At 32.5% G+C, this 23,125-nt stretch overlaps 1 protein-coding gene across 1 annotated transcript in view; it reads left to right on the plus strand.

The window, feature by feature from the left end:
* CPNE8 (copine 8) overlaps positions 1-23,125 on the plus strand; it is a 302,127-nt gene that overhangs the window by 143,207 nt on the left and 135,795 nt on the right. The window contains exons 7-9 of the mRNA XM_007459917.1: positions 436-539; positions 7,860-7,964; positions 9,309-9,350. Coding sequence (XP_007459979.1) covers positions 448-539; positions 7,860-7,964; positions 9,309-9,350 — 239 coding nt within the window. The 5' untranslated portion in view covers positions 436-447. The remainder of the gene's footprint in view (positions 1-435; positions 540-7,859; positions 7,965-9,308; positions 9,351-23,125) is intronic.

The following is a 23,125-nucleotide window of genomic DNA, read 5'->3' on the forward strand; positions in this document are numbered from 1 at the left end:
CGCGGGCCTCTCACTGTTGTGGCCTCTCCTGTTGCGGAGCACAGGCTCCGGACTCGCAGGCTCAGAGGCAATGGCTCATGGGACTAGCCGCTCCACGGCATGTGTGATCTTCCCAGACCGGGGCACGAACCCGTGTCCCCTGCATTGGCAGGCAGACTCTCAACCACTGCGCCACCAGGGAAGCCCCTGTCCCTACTCTTTTGTCTTTTTATTTTTTCTTTTGCCCTACCCAGGTACGTGGGGAGTTTCTTGCCTTTTGGGAGGTCTGAGGTCTTCTGCCAGCGTTCATTGGGTGTTCTGTAGGAGTTGTTCCACGTGTAGATGTATTTCTGATGTATCTGTGGGGAGGAATGTAATCTCCACGTCTTACTCTTCCACCATCTTCTCCCTCTCCTTCACCCAGGTTTTGAGCTGTTTTATTAATTTTGTTTGTAGGATGCTGTTCTGATGCAATTTTGTGCGAACAAATTGGACAAGAAGGACTTCTTTGGAAAATCAGATCCTTTTCTTGTATTTTATCGAAGTAATGAAGATGGCAGGTAGATTTATCTTTTATGAATTTTAAGGCTATTATAAGTATGACTTTAAATTATCAGTTTTTCTCAGATATTCATATTAAATTGATAAACAGTCAAATGTTTTGGTATTCAAAAAATTGATTTGATTTTTTATTCTCAATAATAGTGTGTAACGTTATAGGCATTTAATATGTTTTTTTGACATTTATAATGAATGATTTTCAGTTTCATAGACACATTTCCTCTTTACTTTTCCTAAAATTATATTATTGCCTTAATAGAATGGATGATTTATATGTTTGTGGAAATCTAAAATTATGAAACTAAAATATTTTGTTAAAGAATTGAACCCTTAAGCCAATTTCTTGGAGAAGAATATAGAGTTTAGGGGTTGCTTTTTATTCTACAGGGTTTTTTCAATGATATCTAACATTCAGGAAAATTTTTCATTACCCTCTAGTAATTTGAATATTTTACCAGTTATGATTAGACTGGTTTCTTTGTGATTTGAAAATGTATTATAGAGTTATAATTTATTTTATTTTTTTATTGAAGTATAGTTAATATACAATATTATATGAGTTACAGGCGTACAATATAGTGATTCACAAGTTTTAAAGATTGCACTTCATTTATAATTATTTTACAATATTGGCTACATTCCCTGTATTGTACTATATCCTTGTAGCTTATTTTATACAAAATAGTTTGTACCTCTTATTTTCCTACCCCAACATTGCTCCTCCTCTCTCCTCTTTCATCACTGGTAACCAATAGTTTGTTCTCTATATCCATGAGTCTGCTTCTTTTTTGTTATATTCACTAGTTTGTTGTAGTTTTTAGATTCCACATATAAGTAATATCATACAGTATATGTCTTTCTCTGTCTGACTTATTTCACTTAGCATAGTATCCTCTAAGTCCATCCATATTATTGCAAATGGCAAAGTTTTCATTCGTTTTTATTGTCTGAGTAGTATTCCATTGTACAGAATGTAATTTAATACATATGACTCTACCATGAAATACATTTTATTGTTATCTTCTATGATTCTTATTGTATTGTCAGTAGTAATGAAAAAGTTTATTGGCTAAATTTATGAGCTAAATAAGGTCCAGCTGCTCCCTAGGTGTAAACCGTGACCCTGCTACTTAATAGCTGTGGGACCATAGGCAAGTTTTTAAACTCATATGACACTCAGTTTCCTCATCTGTAAAATGGGCTATGATCATAGTTATGTCCCAGGGCTGTTGAGAGTATCAAATGCATTACTACACAAAAATCATCTAGAAGTTTCCCTAACATAAGAATTATGTTAGCTGTTATTATTATGGTATAATGTTTCCTCTTCTGTTTTCCTTAACTGTGCATAATAAAATATTAGCTAAACAGAAAATGTCATTTGGAGATTAAAATTAGGGTGATAGAATGTAAGAAAAATGTAACCTGCTTCACTTATATATGAAATTATACAACATGTTAATGTTATGTAATAAGTATAAAATGGTACATAAAAACAGAAAGTTTGCTATTTAAAGTGATTATACTGAGCAATATAAAATGAAGCTTTATAGAGTGTATGAATTTTGCTGATGCAGCTACTGGGCAACTGTTGGTTAATTTTTTTATGGTATCATATTGTTGGATTTTGCATGCTTCTTTTCTATTTTGGTGGTAAAAATGTTAGAGTAGCATTTGTATCTGAACACTAATTTACCCATGTGAAAAATATTGGACAGTGGATAAAATAATCATATTTTCCAGTCATTTCGCAGTTAGGAAAAAAACTAAAGAATTGTTCAAATTTTCTTGAATTAAAAAGTTCTTATGTTTCCTCCTGTTTGAATGACTTATTTTCCTGAATTTTATATTTTATTCTTACTAGTTTTCTTAGAAATATTTGTTGTACAATTATAGAATTTCAGTCTATCATACATTTAATGCTCCTTGTAAGAAATATATTACAAAATTTATTATGCTTATAAAAATGGTATTAACTTGTTGATTAAATAAAATATAAATGTTGAGTGCAACTAATCCAAAAATCTCAAATCATTTAAAAATAACTATTGCTAAAATTTTGTGAATCTCATTTCAGAAAACTTTCCACTTGCATATACACACAGAAAATAGTTCACCAGCTAGATCCAAATATATATATTAGGTCATATGTATTAATGTATATACGTATGTTTTGTTCTGATGAGTTTTGAATGAATAAAAATGCTTTTACTCCTCAATTTTTATGTGTGTCTTTGTAACTGCAAAGACTTTATCTTCATTTTTAAGATATATTTGAACACAGAGCTACTTCAGAAATTGCTTGTTTCCTAGTGGTTGAGGCTCATATTATAAGAAAGAGTAAAACTTAATTTCTACTGTAAGCATTAATGAAAATCCATTATAATATATGATTATAAATTCTTATTTTCTTGCTTTCACATTATTTAGTAATTTGACCTGTATTCATAATTAGGTAATAATTTTCCTTTGGAATAACTGTTTTATGGTAATTGGCTTCATTTAAAGTTTTTTAACAGGTTTTTTAATAAAAATATTTTTCTTATAATACTATGTGTAATACATATATACATACACATTTATATTTATATAGCAATACTCCTGAATAGTAGAAAGAGCTACCTCAGACTCCTGTTAGAATTTTCCTAATTACACTAGTGCTGGAATACTAGAGAGATTTTGGTGTCTATATCACATCTAATGCTTTACAAATGAGAATGATTAATAGAAGACAGATGACTACCTCACTTACAAGTAGCTCACTAAGAAGGTGAGTCACTTTATTAAGAGAAGTTTCAAAGTATTTAATTTCTATTGCTGATAATACTAGGAATATGACAGAAATTTTGATTTAACTGTAAGCAAAAAGGCCTAGAAGTCAGTAGATTATTCAGCATGTTAGTTTTAAGATGGTTCATTGGTTGCTTTATTTCTATCTAGCTCTCTATTGATTTAATCTACTATCTATCTATCTATCATCCATCTATCATCTATCTATCTTATACCTACCTATCTAGATACCTATATAGCTAGGTATCTATATCTATCACCATACCAAAGATTGGTATATATTAGAATATGATATAAGAGAAGAAGAGAAAGTCCCTTTGTGAATCTTTAAGAATATGTAGTGTTATGAAGATAGGCAGATGCCTGTTTATGAAAACAATATACATACTTTTGTCCCTATGAATTTTTCTTAAACATTTATGTGTACTTTTGCTTTTTCTCATTTGATTCCCTCTGTTTTTCTCCTATTTCTCCATTATCTCCCTTAATTTTCTTCCTTCTTTTTTAGATATTTTGATTAACCTTTTATTTTATTTTATTTTTTATAACATCTTTATTGGAGTATAATTGCTATACAATGGTGTGTTAGTTTCTGCTTTATAACAAAGTGAATCAGTTATACATATACATATGTTCCCATATATCTTCCCTCTTGCGTCCCCCTCCCTCCACCCTCCCTATCCCCCTCTAGGTGGTCACAAACCACCATGCTGATCTCCCAGTGATATGCAGCTGCTTCCCACTAGCTATCTATTTTACGTTTGGTAGTGTATATATGTCTGTGCCACTCTCTAACTTTGTCAGAGCTTACACTTCCCCCTCCCCATACCCTCAAACCCATTCTCTACTAGCTCTGTGTCTTTATTCCCATCTTACCCCTAGGTTCTTCATGGCTTTTTTTTTTTCTTAGATTCCATATAGATGTGTAAGCATACGGTATTTGTTTTTCTCTTTCTGACATACTTCACTCTGTATGACAGACTATAGGTCCATCCACCTCACTACAAATAACTCAATTTCATTTCTTTTCATGGCTGAGTAATATTCCATTGTGTATATGTGCCACATCTTCTTTATCCATTCATCTGTTGATGGACACTTAGGTTGCTTCCATGTCCTGGCTATTGTAAATAGAGCTGCAATGAACATTTTGGTACATGACTCTTTTTGAATTATGGCTTTCTCAGGGTATATGCCCAATAGTGGTATTGCTGGGTCATATGGTAGTTCTATTTGTAGTTTTTTTAAGGAACCTCCATACTGTTCTCCATAGTGGCTGTATCAATTTACATTCCCACCAACAGTGCAGGAGTGTTCTCTTTTCTCCACACCCTCTCCAGCATTTATTGTTTCTAGATTTTTTGATGATGGCCATTCTGACCGGTATGAGATGATATCTAATTGTAGTTTTGATTTGCATTTCTCTAATGATTAATGATGTTGAGCATTCTTTCATGTGTTTGTTGGCACTCTGTATATCTTCTTTGGAGAAATGTCTATTTAGGTCTTCTGCCCATTTTTGGATTGGGTTGTTTGTTTTTTTGTTATTGAGCTCCATGCGCTGCTTGTAAATTTTGGAGATTCACTCTTTGTCAGTTGCTTCATTTGCAAATATTTTCTCCCATTCTGAGTGTTGTCTTTTGGTCTTCTTTATGGTTTCCTGTGCTGCACAAAAGATTTTAAGTTTCATTAGGTCCCATTTGGTTTTATTTCCATTTCTGTAGGAGGAGGGTCAAAAAGGATCTTGCTGTGATTTATGTCATAGAGGGTTCTGCCTATGTTTTCCTTTAAGAGTTTGATAGTGTCTGGCCTTACATTTAGGTCTTTAATCCATTTTGAGTTGGGTATTTTTTGGGTTTATTTTTGTGTATGGTGTTAGGGAGTGTTCTAATTTCATACTTTTACATCTACCTGTCCAGTTTTCCCAGCACCACTTATTGAAGAGGCTGTCTTTTCTCTACTGTATATTCTTGCCTCCTTTATCAAAGATAAGGTGATCATATGTTCGTGGGTTTATCTCTGGGCTTTCCATCCTGTTCCATTGATCTATCTTTCTGTTTTTGTGCCAGTACCATACTGTCTTGATTACTGTAGCTTTGTAGTATAGTCTGAAGTCAGGGAGCCTGATTCCTCCAGCTCCATTTTTCGTTCTCAAGATTGCTTTGGCTATTCGGGGTCTTTTGTGTTTCCATACAAATTGTGAAATTTTTTGTTCTAGTTCTGTGAAAAATGCTAGTGGTAGTTTGATAGGGATTGCATTGAACCTGTAGATTGCTTTGGGTAGTAGAGTCATTTTCACAATGTGGATTCTTCCAATCCAAGAACATGGTATATCTCTCCATCTGTTTGTATCATCTTTAATTTCTTTCATCAGTGTTTTATAAATTTCTGCATACAGGTCTTTTGTCTCCTTAGGTAGGTTTATTCCTAGATATTTTATTCTTTTTGTTGAAATGGTAAATGAGAATATTTTCTTAATTTCATTTTCAGATTTTTCATCATTAATGTTTAGGAATGCCAGAGATTTCTGTGCATTAATTTTGTATCCTGCTACTTTACCAAATTCATTGATTAGATCTCATAATTTTCTGGTAGCATCTTGAGGATTCTCTATGTATTTTATCATGTCACCTGCAAGCAGTTATAGCTTTACTTCTTTTCTGATTTGGATTCCTTTTATTTCTTTTTCTTCTCTGATTGCTGTGGCTAAAACTTCCAAAACTATGTTGGACAATAGTGGTGAGAGTGGGCTACTTTGTCTTGTTCCTGATCTTAGTGAAAATGGTTTCAGTTTTTCACCAATTGAGGATGATGTTGGCTGTTGATTAACCTTTTAGAATCTTTTCTATCCTCCATCTTTCTTTTAATGTCTTTTGCCCCCAGTGATTCCTACATTACTCTGGTTGACTCAACTTTGAGAGCATTTTACCACATTATATACACACATATTCTCTTAAGCTCTGTCAATTTAGTAACATGATGTTCTTTAGATAGGTGAGGATACTACCAGGAAGAGTATGGCACTAATACCATAAATATTACATTGAATACATTATCCATTTATATTATGTTTCTATTTGATCTCTTAATGCAGAGAGATGCTTTCTTGCCTGTGAATGGAAAATTGACTCAAGGCCCTTTCAAAATGAGATTATTTTCTTGTGAGGTTTAGTTACAGTATGTTCACTATGGTAGTTATGTAATAACTCTCATGTTAATGACTATTAGAGGGATACCTTGAATTTAGAACAATTGATGACTAAGATTTTAGTGAAGATTGTGTTTAGGTATTGTTCTAACCAAGATTATTTAAAACATTTTATAGCTTAGTAACTGCTGCATAAATTTGTATTTAGGCAAAAACATTTCCAGGACCTGATTGATGTCTGGAGATTGAATGATTTGGTGGAAACAATACTGAAATTTGAATCAGAAAACCTAGTTTAAGGTTCCATGTATTCTACCCCTTATTTTATATTGTTGAATTGCTATCTTTCTTCCATCTAGGGATTCTTTAGGTATATAGAGTCAACAGTTTAAAGAAAGAAAGAACCACATACTGAGTGGTCTTACTATAAATTTATTATGTTAATCTTAAATAGGCCCTTAGCCCTCCCCAGGAATCTTACTCCCTTTCCTTAATCCATCAGTGTTCCCTCCCTCCCAGACACTTTAGCACTTTTGCCCTCTTCCTTCTCTGCTGGTTATCTTGCTTTCTATTTAATAAGAAAATGGAAGCAATTGGAGAACTTCCTCAAGATCCCATCACAGCATCTACCCCTGTGCTCTACCTTCCTGAATGCTCTGCAAAGTGACTATCTGTGCTCCCAAGGCCAACCCCTCCATTGATTTCCTCTATCCCATCCACTTGCATCTAATTCAGGACATTGCTCTTTTATCCCCTTTCTTTCATGCATCACAGATTGTTTTCTCTCTAATGTACTTTTTCCTTTAGCATACAAGCTTGCTGTTATTTCTTTCATCTTGAAAAAAATTAAAAAGTAACAAAAAACAAACCTTTCACTTGACTAATCTTTCCCCTTTAAGCTATCCCCAATTTATCTTTTTCTCTTTACAGCTAAACTGCTCAAAAGTGTTGTTTATACACTCTACCTCATTTTCTCTTCTCTTTCTTAAACCCATTCCAACCAGATTTTTGTCTCCAGCACTCCAGCAAAACTGCCCTTCTCAGGGTTACTGATGACTTTCATATTCTTATTGACCCATGGATACTTTTCACTGTATCAATTTGTCACCACAATTTTTATAGAGAGTATTTACAATGCAGCTTTAGGATTTATTGAACTTGCAGATCATTTTTAGTAAACTCATTGTGAAATCTCATTGCTTTATGTTATGATGAGCTAATCTTTAAAGTTTTAAAACTGCAAATCTCTTTTTATTGACTGATATAGCAGCAACAGAGGGACTGGTAACATGTATTCTACACAAAAAGAAACAGAAGAATGACTACTAAAACAATATATTATAACTGAATCATGAAAATAACTGAAAACTTTTTTTTACAGTTTTACAATTTGTCATAAAACAGAAGTTGTCAAAAACACTCTGAATCCTATTTGGCAAGCATTCAAGATCTCAGTTAGAGCTTTATGTAATGGCGATTATGACAGGTAAAATAAATGACAACTTTTCTGAGAGTTTTGAATATTGACTATAGATTTTGTATCCAATAATCTAAGTTGAATTTTAAAAATTAAGTTGGCTCCTTTACCAATGTAAATGTGTATTTACAAAAGCATAGTTGATTTATTCAGAATTTTTAAATAACTTTTTTTTTAATCCACAATGATTTGGGGAGGAGGGATAATATGAGAAATTAAAATTTGGTTTAACTAATTTTTCAAGAAAAAAATGTGCAAAGTGATAAAAATATATTGAATATTTGTTTAACATATTCAAAAGTCATCCCAGAATTTTCATTTCCTCAAGATTTTCATTTGGTATTATCTTTCTAGAGAGGAATAAGTAAATATACAAGATACATAAGATTATGACTAAATATGTTATAAACCCTGATTTACTCCTGAGAATCCTATTTGACATCACTGCTCCCATGGTTGCTGAATTATAAAGGTTCTAGAGATGTAGAACAAGGAAATTCTGGTGTTTTACAAATAGGTGGGTGAGGTGGCCCTGAAGATCTTCCCACAATATACCTGAAGATTTTTAGTATCAAAGTTGTTTTCTTTTTCTTATGAAAGTTGATTGTAAGATTATAATACAAAAACCTCTATTCACCCCAAAAGATATTTTTTTATCTTATTACTCGTATATTAGAAAAATGAAGACTTATTATATTAACAAATACCATAGAAAGAACTATTGATTGGTATATTGGTATATGTCATTAAATTTACTTTAAAATTTATTATGCTATTTGACTGTCACTTTATTCATTTAATAGTATCATAACTCTATTTAATTGGACTCATTCTAAGAAAGTGATTCTTATAATATGGTTCCTAGTTAGCAGCATCAGCAGCACCTGATGAAACTTGTAGAAATTAAAGTCTTGGGCCCAACCCAGACCTACTGAACTGGGAACACTGGGCATGAGGTCCAACTATTCACGTTTTGACAAGCACTCCATGTGATTCTGATCCATGCTGAGTTTGAGAATTACTTCTCTAAGATAATGGTTTTGAAGAGTGGAGGAGTAGCTCTATACCTCTCCATCGAGAAGCTATGTCAAATTATAAATGCTTTTCCCATATACTTTCTTACTCTGTTTAAAGAATTAAAAATATGTATGATTTTTAGAAACCTATTTTAAGATATAAATTGAAGAATAGTATTAAAATTAGCAAAATCAACTTTAAACTATTTTGTAAAACCTGAAAGCATATACTATTTTATCTAAGAAAATCTATAACTTATTTTTTAACATTCAATCATATGTTAATTTGATCTTACTAAGTAACTTCACTTTGTGTGTATGTTTTCCCCATGGACAGAACAGTCAAAGTAGAGGTGTATGACTGGGATCGAGATGGAAGGTAAGGCATTGTCTTTTCTTTTGTTTTTGCTCTTAAAACTTATAATGCTTTAAGAAGCAAATATGCTGAAATGACCACATTTTCAAATTTTAATTTTATATTGAATTTTTTTGTCTTGTTTTTCTAAGCATTACTGAGGTGTTCACATGAGATTTTAAGAATGGCTGTATCAAACTTGTGAAATAAAATAGAGGTCGTCCTTCTTTCTAGTAATATAGTAAAGATTTTCAACTTGGACTTGATGAGTCCTCATTATGCACAATTTATAGATTCTAGTTTCATATCTAGAGTAGTGATTCTCAAATTTCTGTATCTCATAATCTCTCTGAAGATTCCTATAACCTTTCCACACCTATCATCCATGGGAACACACCTGAACTCCCCCTCCAAAAAGAAGAAAAAGACACACACCTCACAAACAAACAGCAAAACAAAACTCTGGAATTATGTCTGGTGATTGCCAATAAAAATAGTTAAGCAGAGCTCCAAAATCATGGTCTCCCTCTGCATACCACAGCATGTTAATGAGTGGAACACACTACTTTTTCTCTTTCTTTTTAAAGTATTTTTCCACTGTTTCTACTGTTTTAAGTAGGACTGATATTGAGGTGTTTTTAAATGACGTTAAACCAAGGGACCCAGACATGCTCAAATATCACCTTGCTGTAGATAACTGTTTCTTTAGGTTGTTCCTGAAGGGACTGAATATACAGATACCAAAGGAGAATGACAAGTGGGAAATCAAATTCACTTAATTTTACTTTGCTAGTGTTCTCTATTCCAGCCTAGAGCTCACTGGTAAACAAAGCTGAAGCACTAGGTTAAAGCTCAAGATCTAAGCAAGGCCATTCTCTCTGTGTTTTATATAAGCCAGCAGCCAAGCCCCAAAAGATGAAAATGTCTAGATACCCAAGCACTACTGTTAATACAGGAAGAAATTTGATTGAAAAAGTGGCCTATCCTGAGGAAGCACCTCTCCTTATTTCTTTTGCTTACATGGGTAGAAAAATTCATCAAGGCAAGACCCTCCACCAGCAGAAAGATTGTGACTCGCCAAAGGCTCAGATGATATTAGCATTTTTAGTGATTAAGTATTTTCTAATTAAGGTATGCACATTGTTTCTTTTAGACATAATGCTATTGCAAACTTAATAGACAACAGTACAGTGTGAACATAACATTTTAAAATGAAATAGAGTTGGCATACAATATTGTTAGTTTCAGGTGTACTACAAAGTATTTTAACATTTGCATAGATTATGAAATTATCACCAGGATAAGTCTTATAACCATCTATCATCATAGAAAGTTATTACAATATTATTGAACATATTGCTTATGTTGTGTAGTATGCCATGACTTAGTTATTATATAATTACAGGTTTGTACCTCTTAACTGCCTACACCCATTTCACATACCCACTACCTGCCTACGTTCTGGCACCCATCCAGTAGTTCTCTGTATCTATGAGTCTGTTTTCATTTTATTTGTTAGTTTTATTTGTTTGTTTGTTTTACATTATACATATAAGTGAGATCATGAGGTATTTGTCTTTTTCTGTCTGACTTACTTCACTTATTATAATACCCTCTAGATTCATCCATGTCGCAAATGGTAAGATTTCAATTTTTTAAAATTTCTAAGTAATATTCCATTGTGTGTGTGTGTGTATCATCTTCCTCATCTATCAAATGAAACTTGGGTTGCTTCCATATATTGGCTTTTATAGATAATGCTGCAATGAACATTGGTGTGCATATATCTTTTCAAATTAGTATTTTTGTTTTCTTTGGGGAAATACCCAGAAGAGAAATTGCTGGATCATGTGGCGGTTCTTTTTCTGAGAATTTGTCTTACTGTGTTCCATAGTAGCTTCACCAATTTACGATCCCACCAGCAATACATGAGGATTCCCTTTGCTTCATATTCTCACCAACACTTGTTATTTGTTGTCTTTTTTGATAGTCATTCTGAACATGTGTAAAGTGATATCTCATTGAGGTTTTGATTTGAAATTTGCCTGATGATTAGTGATGTTGAGCATCTTTTCATGTGCCTGGTGTATGTGCCATCTGTATGTCTTCTTTGGAAAATTGTCTATTTAGGTCCTCTCCCATTTCTTATTCTGTTTGTTTGTTTTTATTGTTGTTGAGTTGTATGAGTTCCTTCCACATTTTTGATATTAACCCCTTTACAGATATATTGTTTGCTAGTATCTTCTTTCATTCAGTAAGCTGTGTTTTTATTTCTTGATAGTTTCTTCTGATGTACAAAAGCTTTTTGGTTTGATATAGTCCCGTTTGTTCACTTTTTCTTTTGTTTCCTTTGCCTGTGGAGACAGATCCAAAAAAATATTGCTAAGATGAATGTAAGAGAGTATACTGCCTACTTTTTCTTTTAGGCATTTTATAGTTTCAGTTCTTACACTTAAGTCTTAATCCATTTTGAGTTTATTTTTGTGTATGGTGTGAATAATTAGCCCAGGTTAATTCCTGTGAATATAGCTGTCCAGTTTTCCCAACATTATTTATTGAACAATCTGTCTTTTGTCCATTTTATATTCTTCCCTCCTTTGTTGTAGATTAATTGACCATGTAAATGTGGGTTTAGTTCTGGGTTCTCTATTCTGTTCCACTGATGTATGGTTGTGTTTTTGTTATTACCATAATATTTTGATTACAGTAGCATTGTAGTACACTTTGAAATCAGGTAGAGTGATACCTGAAGCTTTCTTCTTCTCTCTCAAGATTGTTTTGTCTATCAGAGATTTCCATACAAATTTGGGAGTTATTGATCCTAGTTCTGTGAAAAATGCCATTGGTATTTTGATAGGGATGATTTTGAATCTGTAGATTGCCTTGGATACTATGGTCACTTTAACAATATAAATCCTTCCTATCTGTGAGCATAGTATGTCATTCCATTTTTTTTGCTTCATCTTCAATTTCTTTCAACAATGTATTATAGTATTCTGAGTATAAATCTTTTACCTCCTTGGTTAAATTTATTCCTAGGTATTTTATTTTTTTGATGCAGTTGTAACTTGTTTTCTTAATTTCTCTTTCTGATAGTTTGTTTTTAGTGTATAGGAATGCAACATATTTCTGTATATTAATTTTGTATCCTGACACTTACTGAATGTATTTGTTAGTTCTAATAGTTTTCTGATAGCATTTTTAGAATTTCATATATATATATGTATATATATGTCTTATATATATATATATATATATATATATATATATATATAGTATCATGTCATCTGCAAAGAATGACACTTTACTTCTTCCTTTCCAGTTTGGATTCCTTTTAATTTTTTTTCTCATCTGATTTCTGTGGTTGGGACCTTGATTACTTTGTTGAATGAAAGTGGCAGGAGTGGGCATCTTCTTCTTGTTCCTGCTCTTAGAGGAAATGCTTTGAGCCTTTCTGCACTGAGTATGATGTTGACTGTGGGCTTGTCATGTATAGCCTTTATTATGTTGAGGTATGTTTCCTATATATCCACTTTGTTAAGAGTTTTTATCATAAATGGATGTTGAATTTGACAGTAGATTTTTCTGCATCTATTGAGATGATCACATGCTTTTTAACCTTTGGTTTGTTAATGTGGTGTACTACATTTATTGATTTGCAGATGTTGAACCATTCTTGCATTCTTGGGTTAAATACTACGTGATCATGGTCTATGATCCTTTAAATGTATTTTGAATTCCGCCTGCTAATATTTTGTTGAGGATTTTTGCATGTCTGCTCATCAGTGATATTTGCCTGTAATTTTCTTTTGTGTGGCATCTTGTCTGGTTTTGGTATCATAGTGAATCTGGCATACCTTCCTCTTCAACTTTTTGGAATAGGTTTGAGAAGGATAGGTGTTAAATGATTGTGTTAAATGTTAAATGATTAAATGATGGTTAAATGCCTAAGTGATTTAAATGATGGTAGAATTGACCTGTCAATCCATCTGGTCCTGAACTTTTGTTTGTTGAGAGTTTTTTGATTACTAATTCAATGTAATTACTGGAATTGGTCTGTTTTTAAAATGTCCTCTTGATTTTGTCTTGGGAGAGCGTACATTTCTAGGAATTTATCTATTTCTTCTTAGTTGTCTATTTTATGTTAGGTTGTTCATTTTATTGGTGTATAATTTTTAGTATTCTCTTATGATCTTTTGTATTTCTGTGGTATCAGTTGTAACTTGTCCCTTTCCTTTCTGATTTTATTTATTTGGGCCCTCTTTTTTTATTGATGAACATGGCTAAATGTTTATCAATATGTTTTTATTTCAGAGAACTAGCTTCTGATTCATTGGTCTTTTCTGTTTTTACTCTCTGTTTCATATATTTCTGCTCTGATACTTATTATTTCTCTCCTTCTACCATCTTTGGGTTTTATTTGTTCTTTTTTTAGTTCCTTTATGTGTAAGGTTTGATTCTTTATTTGAGAGTTTCTTGTTTCCTGAGGTAGGCTTGTATCACTGTAAACTTCCCTCTTAGAACTGTTTTTGCTGCATCCCGTAACTTTTGGATCACTGTGTTTCCATTTTTATTTGTCTTCAGGTCTTTTTTAATGTCCTCTTTGGTTTTTCCAGTGACCCATTGATTGTTTAGTAACATATTGTTTAGCCTTAACATTTTGTGGTTTTGCAGTGTTTTCTGTGTTTATTTCTAGTCTCATACTGTTGTGGTCATAGAAGATGCTTGATATGATTGCAATCTTCTTAAATTTATAGAGACTTGTTTTGTGGCCAGCATGTGATCTATTTGGAGAATGAACATAACTTTTATATGCACTGCAAAACCAAAAAATTCATGTGACTCACTTTATTGTGATATTTACTTTACTGTGGTGGTCTGGCACCAAACTAACAATACCTCCAAGGTATTCCTGTACCTTGCTTTCGATATGATATAAAAAATGGATGAATAATTCTTAGGTAAAAGTCTTATGTAACAAGGAGTTTGGTAATTTGGTAGAGATGAATGAGTGTATATTTTGAAAGAATCCTAAGAGACATCAAACAGGCTAGTGAAATGTGTAAAAGAGCTGTCTCATATTATGTGAATTAGAGTGAGAGCAAAGGTAAGTGAAGGAGAGTAGGGATAGATTGAAAAGTAGAGTTAGAGAAAGACATCATTTATGAAATGTAGTTCAAAGAAGTAAAGCATTTGATTCATTAGCTTTAGGAACTTTTTTCAATTAAAAATGATGCTTGGAGACATTAATTTAGCAGCAAAGAAAATATTTGGATACATGGTTTTAAAAGTTTGTGTTGTCATTGGATTATCAATTATTTGGGAGAAAGATTGGCAGGTGGTAGATATGCCATCATGAACAGCACAGTCAAAGGAAGCCTGAGGAGTTCAAGACTGTCTGACAATAAAAGGGTGAAGTTGGGAGGGAAAAGATTGTTAGGGGAACTTTAAATATTTCTTCAAAATGAATTTTATAATTAGTAGAATAATGAGAGGAATGCATTTTAATTATATAAGTGGCCTAATAACTTTTTAATGTTGGGGTAAAAAATGCTTTCTTTAATGTGAAATATATCTATATTTGAATATAAAATATTTTAATGTGGAATTCTGTATAATCCATGTACACTAAAGCAGGTTTTTTTTTAATGTAAGCAAAATTATCATTTGGTGAATGACTTATAAAAAGCAAAATTAAAATCATCATTAAATGAATTTGATAATCCTTTCAACTAAATAATATATGAAATTTGAAAGGCAATTTAGTCTCTGATAAAAATAATGCTTAAAAGTTATAAAATAATGCAGATATAAGTTTTATAATACAATAAAATAGTCACTGTGTAGATTGTGATACAAGTTGATATTCCACCTGGTGGTTACATGTGGTATATTAACATATTGCTATTACATTTTTGCATTCATTTTTATATATTTGGCATAATTTTTCAATGTAGATGTTCTTTTCTTAAATCAGAGTGAACATGATATGATACTCATGTTTTATGATACAATGTAATTATCAGCAGAGATTGTTTTCTGTTCTTTGTCTTCCTGCCATCTTTAATATTTGTCATAAATCCTATATGTGTATCATTATTTAAATTGTATATCTAAGTGTATATCCAAGTGCTTTTGTTTCTTCTTTTTAGAAAACAGTATCTGCTTGGTGGCCTCCATCCTTTTTTTTTTCTTTTTGACAGCTAGACTAGTTTTGTTCAGTAGAAATATAATGTGAGTCATATGTGTATTTCAAATTTTCTAGTGGCAACATTAACAAGTAAAACTAAGCCAGTGAAATTGATGTAATAATAATTTTTAAAATTTAATCTTATACATGCAAAATGTTATTTTATTGTGGATTCAATGTAAAATTATTAAGGAGAAAATTAAAAATTTTTTATACTAAGTCTTTGAAATCTGGTATGTATTTCATGCTTATGGCACATCTCAATTGAGACTGACTATATTTCAAGTGCCCTGTAGCAACATCTGGTTGGCAGTTATCATATTGGACAGCACTGTGTAAAGTTTAATGAAATTGTTGACCTGAAACAAATAAACTGCCAGATATTTCTCCAGCAAAGATGGTTTTATTTAGAATCAGTGGAGAATCTCAATTCAGAGTCTGTAACCAGGGAAAGCCACATGCAAGTCCCTGCAGGGCAAAGGAAGGGGCTTCTTTTATAAAGAAGACAACGAAGTTGGGAGAGCTACAGTAAAGAAAGAATCTGTATCTTTTTTCTCTTTCTGATTTACTTCACTCTGTGTGACAGACTCTAGGTCCATCTACCTCACTACAAATAACTCAATTTCGTTTCTTTTTATGGCTGAGTAATATTCCATTGTATATATGTGCTACATCTTCTTTATCCATTCATCTGTTGATGGACACTTAGGTTGCTTCCATATCCTGGCTATTGTAAATAGAGCTGCAATGAACATTGTGGTACATGACTGTTTTTGAATTATGATCTCCTCAGGGTATATGCCCAGTAGTGGGATTGCTGGGTCATATGGTAGCTCTGTTTTTAGTTTTTTAAGGAATCTCCATACTGTTCTCCATAGTGGCTGTATCAATTTACAGAACCGAGGGTCAGGACGGGAATAAAGATGTAGACCTACTAGAGAATGGACTTGAGGACACGGGGAGGGGGAAGGGTAAGCTGGGACAAAGTAAGAGACTGGCATGGACATATATACGCTACCAAATGTAAAACTGATAGCTAGTGGGAAGCAGCCACATAGCACAGGGAGGTCAGCTTGGCGCTTTGTGACCACCTAGAGGGGTGGGATAGGGAGGGTGGGAGGAAGATGCAAGAGGGAAGAGATATGGGGATATATGTATATGTATATGTATAGCTGATTCACTTTGTTATAAAGTAGAAACTAACACACCACTGTAAAGCAATTGTACTCCAATAAAGATGTTAAAAAAAAAAAGAAAGAAAGAAAGAAAGGAAGACTCTATGGCTTTTCATTGTCTGATTCCTTGCCAGGAAGGAAGATGAGTCTTTCTTCTCCTTTGGACTCTGCTATTGTTGCAGTGTGAGAGAGCTTCCTCTGCTGATCTCCTGGCTGTATTTAATTGAGGTTTCTGTTTATTATGTTTTTAACAAAGACCATATAATATGCATATAAGTAACTTTATATCAATTGTTTTATTTTTAGATCAGTTTTATTTGTCTGCATTGGATACAAGTTTAGAGTTGTCCCCTTACAAAGTGGAGAAAAGTTGGTCAGTCATCTATATTATTTAGTCTATAAATTTAACCATAGGAAACCAATAGAGTAATCTGATGTTTCAATCTAGAGTATTTCAGTCAAAACTTCAAGTGAAAAATGGTTGACAGTGTTACACACTTATATTGTGTTTTACTTGCTAGGGTACATGAGATAATTGAGGTGATAATGGTATTTACAGATTAGGAACTTCAGGAATTGGTGTGATCTTAGGTTAGAAATCTGATGGTATGTCTGACTCAGTTCATCAACTTGAAATTAATTCTGTAGCAAACATCTTGTGCATCTATGAGGTATACAAAAATGTGGTAATGCTGTTGATCAAGCAACCAGCTGACATTAAAATGGGTATCCTGAGCTACTTTAAAGTAAAAGAAATATAGTCATATGTACTTTTTTAAAATTTTAACACATTAACAGTGATTTGAGAGTGCAGAGACGTCGCTTCACCTTGGTATGAATAATTGGTTTAAATGTACTTATGTACTTAATTTCAACAAGTTACACCACTTTTCTAAAATCATTCCCATAATTCCTACCATTTCATCAAGTGATGTGAAGGAAGAATATTTAAATCTCATTTTAACAATTGAAAAGCTGAAGTGCTAAGAAACTGACTAGTCTGGGTTACAAAAAAACGATCAGTGGTAGTATCCTTGAAAAGCTTCAAATTCTTCAGCTGACTTAGTAGCTTAATTTAAAATTCAAGGAATATTAACGGAACAGCTCTGCATTAAAACCAAGTGGTTCTAATGTGGGACTGATTGTAAAAGGGCCACTGAGTAAATTTCTGTCTCCCAGAAAATGATGATTTGATGAAGTGGCTGAGCTAGTGAACTGCCAGTCATAAAATCCTGGCTTGTGGTGTCCTCTGAACATAGAGTAAAAATTTTATTATCACTCTGAATTTTTCAAATGTAGTCATTTAAAATAGTGATACTCATTATAAGTAAATAAATGTATCTGTGAAATGCTGTACAAATGTTATCATTTTCTAGTATGTCACCTTTGAAGATAATATTTGATAAATGCATTTGGTGTTTTATTTACATGATTATATGTCATCGTGGTATGAAATAACTGATTCCTGATTCAGTGCTTCACTCAAGAACTTAACATTGTCTGAGACATTATAACTCATTTACAAGGAGGCTTTTATATAAACCTTTATATTTTTCTGATTATTTTAATTTCCTCAGTTATTCTAATTAATCTTTCTCTAACAATAGCCCTCTATTTACTTGCAATTAACCTTCAATGTCCTAAACATGCATTCAGTAGATAAGAGTCAGCATCTTTTCTTATTCCATTACCTATTACTTCTTTGAAACTTAAAAAAAAATGCTAATAAACAGAATTTCATAATCTACATTTTATTTACATACTATTTTTTCTTCCACCTACTAAAAGTTTAAGTAATGATTTTTCTCACATTTAGCTTGTGTTGTCCTCTTTTTCCCTTCAATCTATTACTCTTGCTCTCATGAAAGAATGATTTAATTAGTATATATTTGAAAGCTGAAGTGGCAATCAATTTTTTACTTCTGTATGTTTTTATTTATTTATTATCCAATAGAAATTCTGTTAATTAATTTTGGAAGAAATTGTTATTGAACATGTACTATGTGCCAGACAGCTTGCCAGGTGATGTGACTTAATGAAAAACTCCAATCTTTATACACCCATATTTTTATTTTTCTTAATATTTTTATATTCTTTTACTCACTTTGAATGATTTTGGGTTCTCTCAGATCTGTATTTCAAGGAAAAAAGATTTTTCTTATTTTCAATAAGATTTTGAAGAAAATTATATAAACATTTCAAACTCATGCTTAACTAAAAGATATATGCAGGATAGATTTTGGGAAGTGCTATTCTAAGCCTCTATCAATTATGCAGTTTCAGAGTTTGCCCTGCTCTCTTCTATCACCATATATTTGCTTATGTAACCTCAACACATGGAAAATTTCTTCTGTGTTTATTTTTGCCTGTTGGTTTTCTATTCCGGCTCAATTTAAATGTTGTGAATTGTCTGAAAGATTTCTTTATACGTCTAAATTCATTTAATCCTTCTCTCTTGTGTGTTGCACTTGCCATTTAGGAATATTTATTAGCATATCTAACATAGTATGTCTTATATTGAAATTATTTCTTTCTGCTTTATCTCTCATATTAAGTTGTAAACTCCTTGAGGTTAAGGACTGTGTTTTGTCTTATTATTCCTCACAGTACAGATTATAATGCCTTTAATGTATTGGGTTGGCCAAAAAGTTCATTTGATGTTACAGAAAAACCCGAACTATCTTTTTGGCCGACCCAATAGTAGATTCTTGCTGTGTTATTTCATTGTTATAGAAAATAATATTTAAAATAACCATGTTGTCTATCTAATGGACTCTCACTTCTCCATCAGTGTTTGTTATTTATCTCCTCATTTCCACCCTTTACTTGAAATTGTTAAATTATCTTGAATACTATTAGAGCTTTTATGTCTCTAGTGAAACTTCCGGCATTTAGTAATTAATTCAGCTGTCATTTGCTTACTCTGTTTTTAATTTATAGACATCTTAGATTTTATATTCACATATCTATGATCTTCTTGTCATACAGCTTAATTAACTTTATTCCATGTTCAAATTCTGATGAGTTTTACCAACTTCATGTAGAATTATCAAGTTCAAATTAAAAAATACATTTATAGTGTAAATTTTTATTTTTGATCACCTTACTATTCATTTGCTTCCATTACAGTGTCATCAATCAAGTTTGGAAAATAAGTTAATTTCTAATTTTTGTAATAAGGTAATATTAGAGTCCGTAGAGCTGAAGGGATCTTTAGAGTTAACTCTTTATTTTACAAATAGGGGACTGAGCCCTAATATTTGCTTTTGTTCTATTTTGAATTAATCATCAATTTTATCCTTAAATCTGCCATTCCTCTCATGAGTTTTATTCCATTGGAAGATTACCAGCGGTAAGATTTCCAAGGTTTGTCACCTGTCAAGATAGATGAGAGCAATGGGAGTAGGGTACTGGAAGTTCTTTTCTTTTCCAAGGTCAACCTTTTAATTGCTGGATTGTGGGGTGGCCTTGAGAGCCTAGGGGAATTTTCTCAGAAGCTGGGGTTATTAGGAAGGGACACAAGAGACTCTGAACAATGGCTAATTATTAATAGGTGAGTAGACAAATGTTTTTGTATTTTTATATTTACTTTGACTCTATTGATTTACACCCCTTGAATATCATCTCTAGGCATTATAATAATCCCAGGCTTGCACACTTGGAAGGTCATAATCATATTGATACCTCCCTTGCTCTCATCAACCACTTTAATTGCCAACTCCTGCATCTGTAAGCAATAAACAATGAATGGATGCCATTATTGTCATTAGAATGAATTTTCTAAAGTTAATTCTGTAATTATTTGCAGTTTTCACTAGGTTAAAATATGGAACAAATATGGGTATTTATGAAAAAAATTATAAATATTTGTTACTAGGCTGAAATTGGTGTTTTTTTTACAACAGAATCATAATTTGTACAATAATGTAATGGGGTTAAGTTTTTTAAAAGTAAACTGATACTGAAAGAATAGTAAAGAGAGCAACAGAGCAGTAGAAAATATTTCATACAATGTAGCTTAGGAAAAGAGAAAAGAAATCAGAACTAAAGAAAGCCTGAATCATAGAAATGGAAGAAAGAGAATTTATAGAGTCATGGAATTTATATATTTATAGAAACAGAAGAAAGGGAATTTACAAGGAAGAACTGTTGAGAATAGGACAAAACATTCTAGTAAGCTCAGGAATTAGGGCAAAGGAATGGAGCTGAGGTTTTATAAATGTGTGTTAGAAAAGATGTGGGTTATAAGTCCACCTTTCCAAAATAAATCATTTTATATCTAGTGTCACCATTGCTGAATTAGGATTAACTTTTTGGCATAGGAAAAAACTCAAGTTATCTGCAAATGTTACTTTTAATTTGGTCTGTAGACAATATTTAATGTTAAAATCTATCTCCCAAACCCAACATTATACATTAACTCAGGTTGGCATCCACTAAAGAGGTAGCTGTTTATTCAAGAACAACCAAGTTTCTACTTTTGAATGAGAATAAGAATGATAAATTGAAATATAACAGATACTTTCATATGACTTGAAATAATTTATATATAAGATTCAAACTAACTTAAAAATTAAAATTCATATAATTGACTGAAATAATTTCCACATAAGTAGAAAGAAAACAACATAAAGAAAAGAAAATAGACGACTATGAAATAATCTCTCAGTTTGGAAGGGCTTTCTAAACGTAAGAGATGGAACTAAAGGGTCCATTTTAAAAATAAACTTTGTAAGTCAAAGTGTACAGATCTTATATATACAGCACAATTGATTTTCACAAATTGAATATACTATATAACAAACCCCTGCATCAAGAAACAGGTTTACCAGCACTGCAGAAGCCATTCTCTTCCCTTTCCCATTCACTATTCACCCTCCTGCAAAGTAATCACTTTTCTGACATCTATTACCATAGTTTAGTGTTGCCTGGCTTTGAATTTTATATAAACAAAATCACATAGTGGTTTTGTGTCTGGCCTTCTTCAGCATTATTTGTGAGATTTGTTCACACATGCCTCCTGTTGAGACCACTGCTGTAATGGTCCACAGAGTTTCTAACACGTTTTTTAGATGCCAGGTGTTTGCATTTTTTCCATCTGCCTCCCTTCCTCTCTCCCTCCCTTCCTTCCCCCCTCCCCCCCTTACTTTCCCCCCTCTCCCTCCCTCCCTCCCTCCCTCTGTCCCTCCTTCTTTCTTTCTTTTTTTCTTTCTCTCTTTCACAGTTGATTTCTAATCTCATAGTTTTGTGGCTGGAAAAGATGCTTGATATGATTGCTATTGTCTTCAATTTTTTGAGACTTGTTTTACGACATACCACGTGATCTATCCTAAAGAATGTTCCATGAACACTTGAAAAGAGTATGCATTCTACTGCTTTTGGATGGAACATTCTATATGTATCTATTAATCCATCTGCTCTAATGTGTCCTATGGCCGGTGTTTTCTCTTTGATTTTCTCCCTGGATAATCTGTCCATTGTTGTAAATGGAGTGTAAAGTCTCCTACTATTATTGTGTTACTGTAAATTTTCCCCATTATTTTTGTTAATATGTGCTTTATTATGTGCTCCTAGATGGGGTACATATGTATTTACAATTGTTATATCTTCTTGTTGGATCAATCCCTATAATCATGTAGTGTTCTTCTTTGTCTCTTGTTATTATTTTGCTTTAAAGTCTCTTTTGTCTGATTGGCACCCTAGCTATTTTTTTGTTTCCATTCGCATGGAGTACCATTTTCTGTCCCCTCAACTTTCAGTCTATGTGTGTCTTTAGATCTGAAGTGAGTCTCTTGCAGGCAGCATATGTATAGGTCTTGTTATTTAATTCCTTAATCTACTCTATATCTTTTTATTGGGGGGTGGTATCAGCTTACATCTTTTTTTTTTGAGATATAGTTGATGTACAATATAAGTTACAGTTGTACAACATAGTGATTCACAGTTTTTAAAGGTTATACTTCATTTATAGTTATTATAAAATATTGGCTGTACTACATGTATTGCACAATATATCCTTTTAGCTTACTTATTTTATACATTATTGTTTGTACCTCATAATCTCCTACCCCTATACTGCCCCCTGCCACTAATTAGTTCTCTATGTCTGTGAGTCTGTTTCCTTTTTGTTGAATTCCCTACTTATTTTGTTTTTTAGGATTCCACATGTATGTGATATCATACAGTATTTGTCTTTGTCTGACTTATTTCACTTAGCATAATATACTCCAATTTCATCCATATTTTTTCAAATGGCAAATTTTCACTGCTTTTTATGGCTGGGTAGTATTCCATTATAGACAGAACCACATTTTCTTTATCCATTCATCTGTTGATGAACACTTAGGTTGCTTCTATATCTTGACAATTGTAAATAACGCTGCTATGAACATTGGGGCACATGTATCTTTTCAAATTAGTGATTTTCTTTTTCC

The sequence above is a fragment of the Lipotes vexillifer genome, unplaced genomic scaffold (assembly GCF_000442215.2).
Source record: "Lipotes vexillifer unplaced genomic scaffold, Lipotes_vexillifer_v1.1 scaffold2018, whole genome shotgun sequence".
Lineage (NCBI taxonomy): Eukaryota > Metazoa > Chordata > Mammalia > Artiodactyla > Lipotidae > Lipotes > Lipotes vexillifer.